At 45.5% G+C, this 14346-nt stretch overlaps 1 protein-coding gene across 1 annotated transcript; it reads right to left on the reverse strand.

The window, feature by feature from the left end:
* Positions 1 to 2660: 2660 nt before the first annotated feature.
* LOC141102828 (semaphorin-3A-like) lies at positions 2661 to 12112 on the reverse strand. The gene is made up of 5 exons (XM_073591854.1): positions 12062 to 12112; positions 11819 to 11976; positions 10465 to 10520; positions 8455 to 8594; positions 2661 to 3957 (listed from the first exon to the last, which is right to left on the reverse strand). The coding sequence occupies exons 1-5, from the start codon at positions 12080 to 12082 to the stop codon at positions 3481 to 3483; spliced, it is 852 nt and encodes a 283-aa protein (XP_073447955.1). The 5' UTR covers positions 12083 to 12112; the 3' UTR covers positions 2661 to 3480.
* Positions 12113 to 14346: the final 2234 nt, after the last annotated feature.

The raw sequence follows: 14346 nt of genomic DNA on the forward strand, positions 1-14346 counted from the left end.
ATCGGGCACGTTGTTCTCACCATCGAACGTCATTGAAACCTCTAGTTATAAAAAATAGATTTAGCAGCGTGGAATTAAAGTGGACCTGTCATCAGATTTATGTTTTGCAAGTAATGTGCCAACGTAACCCTTCCAAGTATTTATTCCCTCTCGCTGAGATCACAGGACTCCCCCGGACGATGACTTCATCTGCCTTTCTCTCCAGAAGGACAGAGCCATCTTTATTTAGGCATCATCCAGGGTTAAGTCCTGCACTGAGATGCCGGTTCAAAGCGGACGCAATCCTGTAAATCCTGGTGCCTGTGCAGTTCTTGGCTGTGTTCACAATACTGGCTGGCTTTGATTAAAAAAAAGGTTTTTATCTGCACTACCAGTCAGTGGCAGCCGCTCATGCAGGGCGCCGGACGCAATGGATTCCAATGGGGGGGGGGTGTTTTTTTTTTTTTTTTTTTAAAGCCTGAGGTTCTAATTGGCGGGTGGGTTCGGGGGGGGCAGAACACTGCGCCCCCGAGCCCACCCACTTGTGTGACATTAGCAAATACATTTTTCGCTAATGTCTTCCTGCTTCTCCTCCTAGCCAATCAGGAAGCGGGTCCTGAGACCCGATTGGCCGGGAGTCCTAAGGGGATGGGGTAAATAAATATGTGAAAAGCGTGGGGGGTACATTTGTATGGCGCCCCCTGGAGCCAATACTTTGTAGAATCACTTTTTACTGCAATTACAGTGGCAAGTCTTTTTGGGGACGTCTCTACCACCTTAGAGAGGGACATTTTTGCTGATTCTTCTTTGCAAAATATCTCAAGCTCTGTCAGATTGGATGGAGAGCGTCTGTGAACAGAAATTTTCAAGTCTTGCCACAGATTCTCCATTGGATTTAGGTCTGGACTGTGACTGGGCCATTCTAACACATGAATATGCTTTGATCTAAACCATTCCATTGTAGCTCTGGCTGGATGTTTCGGGTCGTTGTCCTGCTGGAAGGTGAACCCCCCCCCAGTCTCAAGTCTTTTGCAGACTCTAACAGGTTTTCTTCTAAGATTGTCCTGTATTTGTCTCCATCCATCTTCCCATCAACTCTGACCAGCTTCCCTGTCCCTGCTTAAGAAAAGCATCCCCACCACATGATGCTGCCACCACCATGTTTCACAGTGGGGTGGTGTGTTCAGGGTGATGTGCAGTGTTAGTTTTCCGCCATACATAGCTTTTTTTTTAGGTCAAAAAGTTGAATTTTGGTCTCATCTGACCAGAGCAGCTTCTTCCACATGTTTGCTGTGTCCTCCACATGGCTTCTCACAAACTGCAAACAGGACTTCTTATGACTTTCTTTCACCAATGTCTTTCTTCTTGTCACTCTTCCATAAAGGTCAGATTTGTGGAGAACACGACTAATAGTTGTCCTGTGGACAGATTCTCCCACCTGAGCTGTGGATCTCTGCAGCTCCTCCAGAGTTACCATGGACCTCTTGGCTCTTCTCTGATGAATGCTCTCCTTGCCCGGCCGGTCAGTTTAGGTGGACGGCCATGTCTTGGTAGGTTTGCAGTTGAACCATACTCTTTCCATTTTCCGATGATGGATTGAACAGAGCTCCGTGAGATGTTCAAAGCTTGGGATATTTTTTTATAACCTAACCCTGCTTTATACTTCTCCACAACTTTATCCCTGACCTGTCTGGTGTGTTCCCTGGCCTTCATGATGCTGTTTGTTCACTAAGGTTCTCTAACAAACCTCTGAGGGCTTCACAGAGCTGCATTTATACCGAGATTAAATTACACACAGATGGACTCTATTTACTAATTAGATGACTTCTGAAGGCAATTGGTTCCACTAGATTTTAGTTAGGGGGATCAGAGTAAAGGGGGTGAATACAAATGCCCCCCCACACTTTTCACATATTTATTTGTATCATTTATCATTTTCCTTCCACTTCACAATTATGTGCCACTTTGTGTTGGTCTATCACATAAAATACATTTAGGTTTTTGGTTGTAACATGACAAAATGTAGAAAATTTCAAGGGGTATGAATATTTTTAGAGGGAAAGTATATATACTATGCCTGTGGGATCCCCTTGAAAGATGGAACTCACTGTAGTAGACACTGCTACTACAGGGATCTCTACTAGCTTCTGGGTCCCGCACTGAGAGGCTTGCCTGATGCATTGTGAACACAGGAGTATGGCTGCTCAGTACAGTCACCATCAAGAGAATGCTTCCCGTTTTGTCAATTACAGTAAAGTGTTCCCTGATTGGACTAAGTGGGCCAGTAACATCACGCTTTTAAAATAAACCTTTACACTTTTCAGACATACCTTATTTTAGACCCAGTGATGTCATCACTGGGTCTCTGTGCTTCCCACTGGAGAGATTTTTCCACCACTTCCTTCTGCTAATTTCTGCCAGGACAGGAAATGATGAGAATTCTAACCAATGGGGACACATTATACAGATCAGAGAGGTCCTCTCCCTTGTCCACTTTTGTTTGGATTTGGACCTCCCCCAATAAACCTGTTAATTCAGCAGAGAACATTTGCTAGATGAGGAGACACACATTTCAAATAAATCGCTTTTTTTATTGTGTTAACTTAATAGGTCATTTTGTCTTTCCGGCTGTGCGCCGGTTGTCCAGCACCCCCCCCCCCACCCCACCCCTCACCCGAATGGTGCTGGTGATCGCTTCCATCTGTAGCAGCAGAAAACAAAGGGTTAATTTAGACTTTAATAATAATATTTACACTAATAATAATAATAATATATAGTCCGTCTGTACAACAAAGGCAGCTCAATGGTTGGGGGTGGGGGGACTTGGTGCGGCCAAGTCGTGCTGGGCTAGGTTTTAGAGCGTCAGCGGTACTGGAAGGCCTAACAGATTGTTGGCGCCGTTTTGAAATAAATATTTGTGGGGTTTCATGAAATAATGCGGAGTGTTCGGTGCAAATTGGAACTTTTGGAGAGGTAAGTGGTTTGGTCTGTCCGTTCACGAGGAACCAGAGATGGAGATGTGAGCCGTATACTTTTAATTCTTGCTCCCAGCTGTTAGGACTTTGAGGAACATTGAGGAAGCCCATTAATGGTGACTTCACAGGAAGAGTCTTCTGAAATGACACTGAGGTTGTCGTATTATGTGTTTAGTGTTGGAAAAAATGTGGCCTAGCAGAGTTTTAGGTACCTCCTGAATCCGTAAGCGCCCAGGTGTTACCCACCATGTCACCAGTCTGCAAGCTGAATCCTCAGTAGAAGAGGGTCAATAAGAAGGCCACTCTTGGAGTGTGTAGGAATGGTGATGGTTTTGAAGCACGGTAGGGCGCAGTCTTTGGTAGAGGTTAGGGTGACAAAGCAGTACATTGTACGTTGTTATATTGTCCCAGGATTGATACAAAGTTCCATCAAAGTGTCACAAGTCATAAACGGCCCCCCACAGAGGGTCTCCCACACCAGCCTTAATACAGTTTAGAAGTTCACGACTTTTGGGAGTCCCCTCACCTAACTTGCACTGCGAGGGCCCCGTTCGGCCCTTTGGTGTCCATGCGTCCGGCGACTCCGTACTTTGATCTTGTCCTCCAGGTGTTTCCATTTCTGGGCTTTCGCTTTCATGTTTAGAGGTGGTATCGGTCGGCCTGGGCCTTTTGCCGCCGGCACCTGAGGAGCTCCCTGGGGGCCCGGTGGGTGCGTGACCCGGCCCTTGCGGGCCCAGAGCTCCTCGCACATCTGCTCGCCTTTAGATCCTGGCTGTTGGACAAGCCGCATAAAGTCCTGGTACCACCTCAACGGTGGAACTCGATGGGGGCCGAGGGTCTCCTCCGCTCGGTAGGTGGGAATGACTTCTAGGTTCAGTTGAAGGAGGACCTGTGTGAAGCCATGTTCTGAAGAGTGGCATAGATAGGTCCCGGTGTCACGCCTCATTACTGTGCGCAGTAGGATGCCACGATCGGTGCCGATAATACGCTCGTCAAACTGCACCTGAAAAGAGAACCCAACGTCACCATGTGCAAAACAACAAGGAGAAACATACAGTATATTTATCAACTTGGGGGACCTTTAAGACAAAAGGCTGTCGGCAGTAATGGTAATTCCAGTGGGCCCACTACAGCTCCAGAGGGAATATGTACCCCGTAACGTACCGAGGAGCAATAATTATACTCAAATGCATAAAAACTATACTGTGAGGATTTCTAGCTTTTCAAAGGAGAGGAATGGTTGGGGAAGTCTTGGAAAGTGTCAGGACCTAGATCTGAACCCATGACCTCTGCTGTGTCTGCCAGTATCTCTTTTTGCCGAGCCACCTGAGATGTTGGACAGCACCCTGTCTTATTCTTTGAACAATGCTGCCTTGTACATTGTTTCTGGTGAACCTTGAACCCGTTGCTCCTCCCATGCACTTCCTATTTAAGCCATGCCTTTGCACTTCCTGTTTGCCAGATTAATGTGATCGTCTGTAGTCAATATTTTTCTCTTGTCTCTCCTGCTGCCGTCCGCATCTTCACTACTACTCGTTATCAACCTTAGCTTGTTCCTCAACTATGCTTCTGCCTGATCCCAACCTGCAAACTCTTGTTACCAACCTTTGACTTGTTTATCAACTACGATTCTGTTTGATTCCAACCTGCTATACTTGCTACTGGACCCCTGCTTACCTCCTGGTGGGGCGATCCTGAGGACCACGACCTGATACTAACACACAGCAAAACCCATCTCCACCATTAGGAGCTCTGGGGAACACTGGTTGGTGCTTAGACCCCACACGTCGGCTGAGCCAATGTCATTATACCAAATTGAACAACTGGTAGATGGGAGCCTCTACTGTTGTAGCTACTGGCCTCCGAGCCTGACCCCTTTCTATGACAAAAACTTTAGGGCCTTGTACATGGTTTCTGATTGCTGTTGTCTCAAAATTTTCTGGGTAACCCAGATAATGTTATAACAGGAAGAGGAACAGGTCTTCCTTACATAAAAGCTTTGTGTGTCTTCCAACAACAGACTAATGGACCCAGAGATGGAAAAATGTATTTTGTAAAATGCTTCATAACCTGGAACTGAAGAATTGGCTTTAAGAAGCCACAAAACATCTTCAAAAGTCCAGTTGAATGTGGTCAACTACTACTAGCTTCATAACCAAGGGTGTTTTATTTGTTTAAATTGCTGCATCAGAAGGAACCTTGACTTCAGCGTCTAGGGAACAGGAGGAACCTGGCCCAGAAGCAAACGGTCACCAAAAACTTTTCAGCACCCCTATGTACAAAGTCTAAATCTTGATCTAAACACATTTTCAAGGACCACCGTGAAGAATTTTTCTTTGGAACAGTTGGTCTGGGCTTTTTTGCTGTGCAGTCATACCTGCATTGTTGCCTTCTTGAACTATTTTTTACACTTGAACGCTGCCTTCAGCGTCTTGGACTTTTTTTTGTGTTGAGTTCTATGGTTGGCTGGGAGCAACCTGGCTCAACTTTACCCTTTGTCAGAAGGAACATTGCCCTCAGTGCCCAGGACTCAACTGTTTTTTTTTTTTGTGTTGAGTCCTATGGTTGACTGTGCGAAGAGGAACCTGGACCAGAAGCAAGTGGTCACTATAAGCTTTCTGGCACCCCTTTGTATGAAGTCTAATTTTTGATCTACACACATTTGAGGATCACCATAAAGAATTTTTCTTTGGGACAGTCGGCCTTTACCACTTTTGGTCTGGGCTTCTTTAGGGTGCAGCTGTACCTGCATTGTTACCTTTTTGAACGTTGCCTTCGGCGTCTAGGACTCAACTTTTTTTTTTGTGTTGAGTTCTATGGTTTGCTGTGCTGGGAGGAACCTTTTTGAAACCTTTGTATAAAGTATAATTTTTGATCTACAAACATTCGAGGATCACCATGAAGAATTTCCTTTTAGGACAGTTGGCCTTTACCACTTGCTGTCTGGGCTTCTTTGGGGCACAGCCATACCTGCATGGTTATTCATATTCTTCTCAACCCAGATTCACCTTACAGGGGGTGAGAACTTGACCACCACCCCACCCACAACTTCCACCAATTTTGTTACCGGGAGGAGGAGCTGCTGAACTGCCGGCCAAAAACTATAGAAATACAAAAAGGATTGACAGACCAAAATCGGATGAAAGAGTCCAAGATCATTTTAATGGTTGGTAAAAATGTCATATAAAAATATCTCTGTTTTTTGGGGGCAACACCACTTCACCCCATCATCAAGGCTCAACACAGAATAAAACTTGTTTGGATAAAACACATATATATACATATATTAGAACCAGTATTAAACTCTCCTCAGGGAGTAACAGATGACTTATTTGCCAACAATTAAAATTATCTTGGGCTCTTTCATCAGGTTTTGATCTGGCAGTCCTTTCTGTATTTATATGGTTTTAGGCCAGCATTTGAACAGCTGTATTTCTATGGTTTGAGCTACTGTTGGTAGCAAAAGTCTAAAGCCTCGTACACATGATCTGACTGTTGGCCAACAAAAACTGTGGAATTTGCGTTTGCCCAAATTTGTCTTGCATACACACAGCCACACAATTGTCGGCCAACAATTATGAACGTAGTGATGTGCTACATGGTTTTTCAGCTTTTTGGCACCACCCCTTGGGCTCCTTCTGCTAATTTCGTGTTAGTAGAAGTTTGGTGAGTGTTGATTCGCACTTTTCATTTCGCACTTTTCAGTTCGTTTCTGAAAGGCCATTCGTCAACTAGCCATGTTGCAAAATCGGAGGAGATAACGTGTTATTTATTATTGGTCTTTGCAGTTATTGCTTTGACATTATTTTTTTGGTTGAATAATAATAATTTGCTTTTGTATAATTTCTATAATTTTTGGATGCATAGAATGCACTTTTTGGTTAAGTTCAATTGGCAGATAGCATGTCTAATTTTTTTTGTTTTCCCTTTTTTAATGTACAATAAAAAAAATTGTGTAGAATAATACTTGGCTATGTGTTTTACTTCAAATGACAGTTTGGGAGTCGGCAGTTACATTTAAAAAATACAATGTAAAATTGACAAGGGACACCAACATAGTTGTATCTTTGATCTTAAAAACTACAAGATAATGGTGTTGTGGTAAATTGCCCAAATAAAAAAAAAAAAAAAAAAGCATAATAATATTATTCTTGATATCACTAGAAAAAAAAAGCCTTTGAAAATTAGTTTGCAAAAACTCCATCAGTATCACCAGCAAAGCAGCTTCATTATTATCCCATTAAAGAAGAAGAGAATTGTGCGCTGCATTTCGAGATTTCGTAATTTGCCGCGTCACCAATGTTAATCCTCCATTACGAAGGCAAGTTTACAAGACCGACCGCTTCCGGCTCGTCCTTGCTTCCGAGCATGCGTGTTTGTACTTTGGACTTTTGTCCGATGGACTTGTGTACACAGGCTCGGAAAATCCGACAACAGACATTTGTAAAATTTGAAAATTTAAAAACCTGCCATCCAACATTCGTCCGCGGAAAATCTGACAACAATTGTCCGATGGAGCGTACACATGGTCGGATTTTCCGCCAACAGCCTGTCATCACACATTTCCCCTCGGGAAAATCCGATTGTGTGTACGAGGCTGGGTTCACACTGGTGCGACAAACGCTCCGACATTGGGAGCTCATGTCGCATGACGTGTGAAAATCAATGTTTCCCTATGGGAGCCGTCCTAACTGGTCCGACACAAGTCGGTCCGACTTCGAAAATGCTCCCTGCACTACTTTGGTCCGACTTTGACCCTACTTCAGCCCATTGACTATCATTGAAGTCGAATCGCTGTCTTGCATGATCCGACTTTAGCATGCGACTTGTGCTCTGATGATCTTGAGGGGGATCTCCACGTCAAATTTTAAATAAAAAACAAGCATGGGTTCCCCCTCCAAGGGCATACCAGGCCCTTCGGTCTGATATGGATATTAAGGGGAACCCCCTACGCCGAAAAAAAAAACAGCGTGGGGGCCCCCCAAAATCCATACCAGACCCTTATCCGAACACGCAGCCCGGCCGGTCAGGAAAGGGGGTGGGGACGAACGAGCGCCGTTTTTTTTTTTTCGGCGTTGGGGGTTCCCCTTAAAATCCATACCAGACCCAAGGGCCTGGTATGCTCTTGGAGGGGAACACATGCCGTTTTTTTTATTTAAAATTTGCCGTGGAGTTCCCCCTCAAGATTCATACTAAACACAGTGCCTGGTATTGGCGGGGATCCAAGATCCCTGTTTATTGAAAGTCGGAATTATGTCGGCTTCAAGTCGCAGGGCAAAGTCGGATCCAAAGTAGGACCACCAGTGTGAACCCGGCCTGAGGCTTAAGAGTTCCCAGCTCCTCTTTGAGCATGTTGTTTTAGAGTCCAATGCTGACCTAGGCCTCCATCTAAACCTTAACCTGTCTCTGCATTGGCATGCAGAGCCAGGCCCCTGAGATCCTGCACCAGGTGGGGGGTCTCAGGTCACCTACAGCTAGGGCTGGGGATTGCATCTCTTACCTCTTTCCTGGGTGATTCTGGAGACTTCTGATGAGTCCACGTGACCCTGGCACGCAGGGATTTGGGGAGACACTCTAGGAATGCTGTACTTCCCTCCACTCCAAACAGGCGCTTCTCCTGAACAGTCACCCTCTGCTGCTCTGTATGGAAAGAGATGGAAACTTTATTGTAGTGATGTCCACACACACAAGATATGAGGGGTCCTGGAGTCCCAGAACTACGGGTCCCAGAAGGTAAACCACGATGGCGCTTAAAGTGGTTCTAAAAGTAAAATATGTTTATTGTCTGAACCCCTGAAATGCATTAGCTTCTCTTATTGTCATAGACCATAAAAAAATCCACTGGAATTATATTAGTGCTGTGGTTCTCTCATCCTTTCTACCTCTCTTCTCTGGAGACCCTCGAGGTGATAGAGGGTGGCCTCCTGACTAGAAATCTCACCCCCACCCATCTTTAAGTTCCTGGTCCAGTGCTACATGAACAAAGTATCCTATCACATTAGTAGATAGCGCCAAGTGTATCGTCTGTTATTTTATTTGTTCTTATACACACACCGGCCACTTTATTAGGTACACCTTACTAGTAGCGGGTTGGACCCCCCTTTTGCCTTCATTCTTGGTGGCATAGATTCAACAAGGTCTTGGAAACGTTCCTCAGAGATTTTGCTCCATAGTGACATGATAGCATCACACAGTTGCTGCAGATTTGTTGGCTGCACATCCATGATGCCAATCTCCACCACATCCCAAAGGTGCTCTATTGGATGAGATGTGGTGAGTGTGGAGGCCATTGGAGTACAGGGACCTCATTGTCCAGTGGTGAGATGATTGGAGCTTTGTGACATGGTGACATTATCCTGCTGGAAGGAGCCATCAGAAGATGGGGACACTGTAGTCATAAAGGGTGGACATGGTCAGCAACAATACTCAGGTAGGCCGTGGTGATTAATCGATGCTCAATTGGTACTAAGGGGCCCAAAGTGTGCCAGAAAATATCCCCCCCCCCCACCATTACACCCCCACCACCAGCCTGAACCGGTGATACAAGGCAGGATGGATCCATGCACCAAATTCTGACCCCACCATCTGAATGTCGCAGCTGAAATCCAGACTCATCAGACCAGGCAACGTTTTTCCAATCTTCTATTATCCAATTTTGGTGATCCTGTGCCAATTGTAGCCTCAGTTTTCTGTTCTTAGCTGATAGGAGTGGCACCCGGTGTGGTCTTCTGCTGCTGTAGCCCATCTACTTCAAGTTGGATGTGTTGTGAGTTCAGAGACGGTATTCTGCATACCTTGGGTGTAACGAGAGGTTATTGGAGTTACTGTTGCCTTTCTATCATCTGGAACCAGTCTGCCCATTCTCCTCTGACCTCAACAAGGCATTTTCCTCCACACAACTGCCGCTCACTGGATATTTTCTCTTTTTCCCACCATTCTCTGTAAACCCCGAGAGATGGTTGTGTGTGAAAATCCCAGAAACACTCAGACCAGCCCGTCTGAAACCAACAACCACGAAACGTTCAAAGTCACTTAAGCCCAGGTTCACACTGCTGCAGGATGGAAATCGCGTGAGTTCAGCTGAAGGATTTCATACCCCGCAGGTCAGTCCGACTTCGGGGGCCAATTCCGGAGACATCTACACAAATCGCCTCCCCAAGTCACCAAAAGTAGTACAGGAACTACTTTTGGGAAAGCTGGCGTCGCACCGAGTCAGGCAGTGCCATTCCCGGCAATAGCCGCCGATTTGGCATGCGATTTGACAAACTGTACTAATGTGAACCAGGGCTAAATCCCCTTTCTTCCCCATTCTGATCCTCGGTTTGAACTTTAGAAAGTCATCTTCACCACGTCTAGAGGCCTAAATGCATTGAGTTGCTGCCACGTGATTGGCTGATTAGCAGTTTGTGTTACCGAGCAGTTGAACAATAAAGTGGTCGGTGAGTGTAATTTATTAATTGTGACTGCTTTCATTTGCAGTTGTCAGGGATGATCCTAAGTGGACACTCACCTCCTGAACACAGACTGCTGGGGTCGCCATTTCTCACATCCTGCCGACGAGACCTCCTGGTGGAAGAGGACAGAATCAGTACACAAAGAGAAGACAGACTGACACTGAAGAACCACACTAAACAGTATGTGCACCACGTCAAATCATATATATGAGGAAACAAAACCTTAAATAGCTCAGCATTATTGTGCCAACACAGTGTATGGGCGGGGATAATCACAGACATGTCAACTTCTCCTTGTGTACAAGAGGAGGAGGAAAAGGTTATATTGGGCATCCCTTTAGACATGCATGTTTCTCCCTGCTGGCCACTGGGTGGTGCAGAATATATCTGTGCAATCCACTGATCAGATCTATTAGAGTCATCAAACAGATAAGAGCAGAGGATCTGCACATCAGAACAAGACCTGCTGTGTGCAGTACGGGTCCAGGCTGAGACTGCCACTTGTCTGTACACAGCAGGTCTTGTTCTGATGTGCGGCTCCCGGGATCCTCTTCTCTTATCTGTGATTGGCTGAAGCGTGGGCAGGCTCCTTCCCAGCCAGCACCCATAGCAGCAGGCACAGGACTGCACTTCCTAGCAGCCTGAGCAGCTCACACATACCAGGGGCTCAGAGTAATCAAGCAACTGATCAGCAGAATGCACAGCTAAAGTCTGAGCATGCACGTCTTAAGGGATGTCAGGGGATGTGTTCTTTCAGATGATGTTCAGGAACAGCAGTACAGTGACTGACACATATGACGAAGAGCAAAAATCCCTTCAGACATGCATGTTTCTCCCTGCTAGGTGGTATAAACCTTAGCTGTTCAATATATTGATCAACAGAGTAATCAAGCAACTGATCAGCAGATTGCAATAAAGTCTGAGCATGCACGTCTTAAGGGATGCCGGGGGATGTGTTCTTTCAGATGATGCTCAGGAACAGCAGTACAGTGACTAACACATATGACGAAGAGCAAAAATCCCTTCAGACATGCATGTTTCTCCCTGCTAGGTGGTACAAAGTTTAGCTGTGCAATATACTGATCAATAGAGTAATCAAGCAACTGATCAGCAGATTGCACTAAAGTCTGAGTATGCACATCTCAAGGGACGCTGGGGATGTGTTCTTTTATATACTGCTTAATAACAGCAAAACAGTGACTGACACATGACAAAGAGCAAAAATGATTATGCTGGGGTATGGTTCCTACAGAATTCAGGAAGCAGTCAGTCTAGGCCCCAGGCACCCTTTGCCTACCTTGATAATGACAGAACTACACCAGAGAGCTTCTATAAAGGGGCACTCTACTGAATGCTGGTGGGACCCGGAGAATGGATACATCATGATTGTCACAGGACAGGATCACTCACCTCTTTGTGTTGGGTAGGTACCGCGTACAGCTGGTCCCATCCCAGGCACAGTAGGGATCCCGGGCCAGGCAGCACTCCGCACACGCCTTCCCGTAGATACCGCAGCGATGCAGAGGCACCTGGGAAATGCCGACCGCTGAGCCCACGTACAGTTGTTGCTGGGGAGACAGCAAACGCAAAACGTCAGATGGAAGACAGTAAATATTGACAGGGCCATCAGCAAACACTGTCTGTCCTGCTTACCCGCTTCGACGACAGCTGCATGCTGGTGATCGCTGAGCCGTTCTGCACACAGATGGGAAGGAAAAAAACAAATAGGAACAAGTAAATCTACAGGATTCATATATATAACACTGGACTGTTTCTAGGCTCAAAATTTTACTATTCTCTAAACAACTGTATACAGCAGTGGTGGTCACCCTTCTTGATATGGGGGGCCTCAAGTGCAACCCCCGACATCACCAAAGGCTGCACATAGAATTAAGTGAATATTCAATATTCAGGCTATATGCATGATACAGGAGATGGTCAGAGACTGCAGATATGGTGCAAGAGATGGTCAGAAACTGCAGACGTGATAGAAGAGATGGTCAGAGACTGGAGACATGATACAAGAGATGGACAGAGACTAGAGACATGATACAAGAGAGAGACTGGAGACATGATACAAGAGATGGACAGTGACTAGAGACATGATACAAGAGATGGACAGAGACTGCAGACATGATACAAGAGATGGTCAGAGACTGCAGACATGATACAAGAGATGGTCAGAGACTGCAGACATGATACAAGAGATGGACAGAGACTAGAGACATGATACAAGAGATGGTCAGAGACTGCAGACATGATACAAGAGATGGACAGAGACTAGAGACATGATACAATAGATGCACAGAGACCGCAGACATGATACAAGCGATGGTCAGAGACTGCAGACATGATACAAGAGATGGTCAGAGACTGCAGACATGATACAAGAGATGGTCAGAGACTGCAGACATGATACAAGAGATGGACAGAGACTGCAGACATGATACAAGAGATGGTCAGAGACTGCAGACATGATACAAGAGATGGTCAGAGACTGCAGACATGATACAAGAGATGGACAGAGACTAGAGACATGATACAAGAGATGGACAGAGACAGCCGACATGATACAAGAGATGGACAGAGACTGCAGACATGATACAAGAGATGGACAGAGACTAGAGACATGATACAAGAGATGGACAGAGACTGCAGACATGATACAAGAGATGGACAGAGACTAGAGACATGATACAAGAGATGGACAGAGACTGCAGACATGATACAAGAGATGGACAGAACATGATACAAGAGATGGACAGAGACTAGAGACATGATACAAGAGATGGACAGAGACAGCCGACATGATACAAGAGATGGACAGAGACTGCAGACATGATACAGGAGATGGACAGAGACTGCAGACATGATACAGGAGATGGTCAGAGACTGCAGACATTATATAGGAGTTGTTGGAGACAGGAAAGATGCTTGAAGAAATAGTAATAGACTGGAGACACATTACATGAGACTGTTAGATATCCCTGCTATAACCGGGCAACAACAGGGAAACACAGATTAGTGTCTGCAGGGGCTATGAGGGCCACACATAAAGGGGCCACAGGTGGGCTCCAGGGGTATACTATACAGCAGGGATATGCAATTAGCGGACCTCCAGCTGTTGCAAAACTACAAGTCCCATTATGCCTCTGCCTCTGGGTGTCAGGCTTGTGGCTGTCAGAGTCTTGCTATGCCTCATGGGACTTGTAGTTCTGCAACAGCTGGAGGTCTGCTAATTGCATATCCCTGCTATACAGTAACACCAAGCCGTCCACAAATGTTTTCACACAACTTTCACCCAAGATTTACACATTTTTTTTCTGATTGGATTTCAGTTAGAAAAATTAACTTTTTATTGTGCATCTAATACCAAAACATTTTCAGTTTTTGATAGAGGAGGAAAGAGTTAGGGCCCCTGTCAGTTTTTTTTGTTGTTTGCTTTTTTGTCTTGTTATGGGGATCGCCCTTCACTTCCTGTTCCAAAAGACACAACAGGAAGTAGATGATTGAAGTGAACACATTGGGGGGGATTTACTAACACAGGAGCAATCAGAATCCGGTGCGGCTGTGCACGGGAGCCAATCAGCTTCAACTTCAGCCTGTTCAATGAAGCTTTGACGAATAAAACTGGAAGCTGATTGGTTACTGTGCAGAGCTGTACCAGGTTTTGTAATCTTAGTAAATCTCCCCCCCCCCCCCCCCATTATCATTATTCCCAAAGCAAGTCAAAATTCACTTTGCCACCTCGGCAACCGTTTGCTCTCTTTAGTAAACCGCACCACTGCACTTGGTAGAATCATCTCCTGGGTGGGAGTTCCATTCCTGCCCACAAGATGGCTCCTTGCATTGCGGTCAAACAGGTGCACTTTAATCCACTGATACGTTGTCTTTCATTTTTCCTCCCGCCCAACTTTCTTTGTCTTATTGCTTTTGGT

This window comes from Aquarana catesbeiana, linkage group LG07 (assembly GCF_042186555.1).
Source record: "Aquarana catesbeiana isolate 2022-GZ linkage group LG07, ASM4218655v1, whole genome shotgun sequence".
NCBI classification, from domain to species: domain Eukaryota; kingdom Metazoa; phylum Chordata; class Amphibia; order Anura; family Ranidae; genus Aquarana; species Aquarana catesbeiana.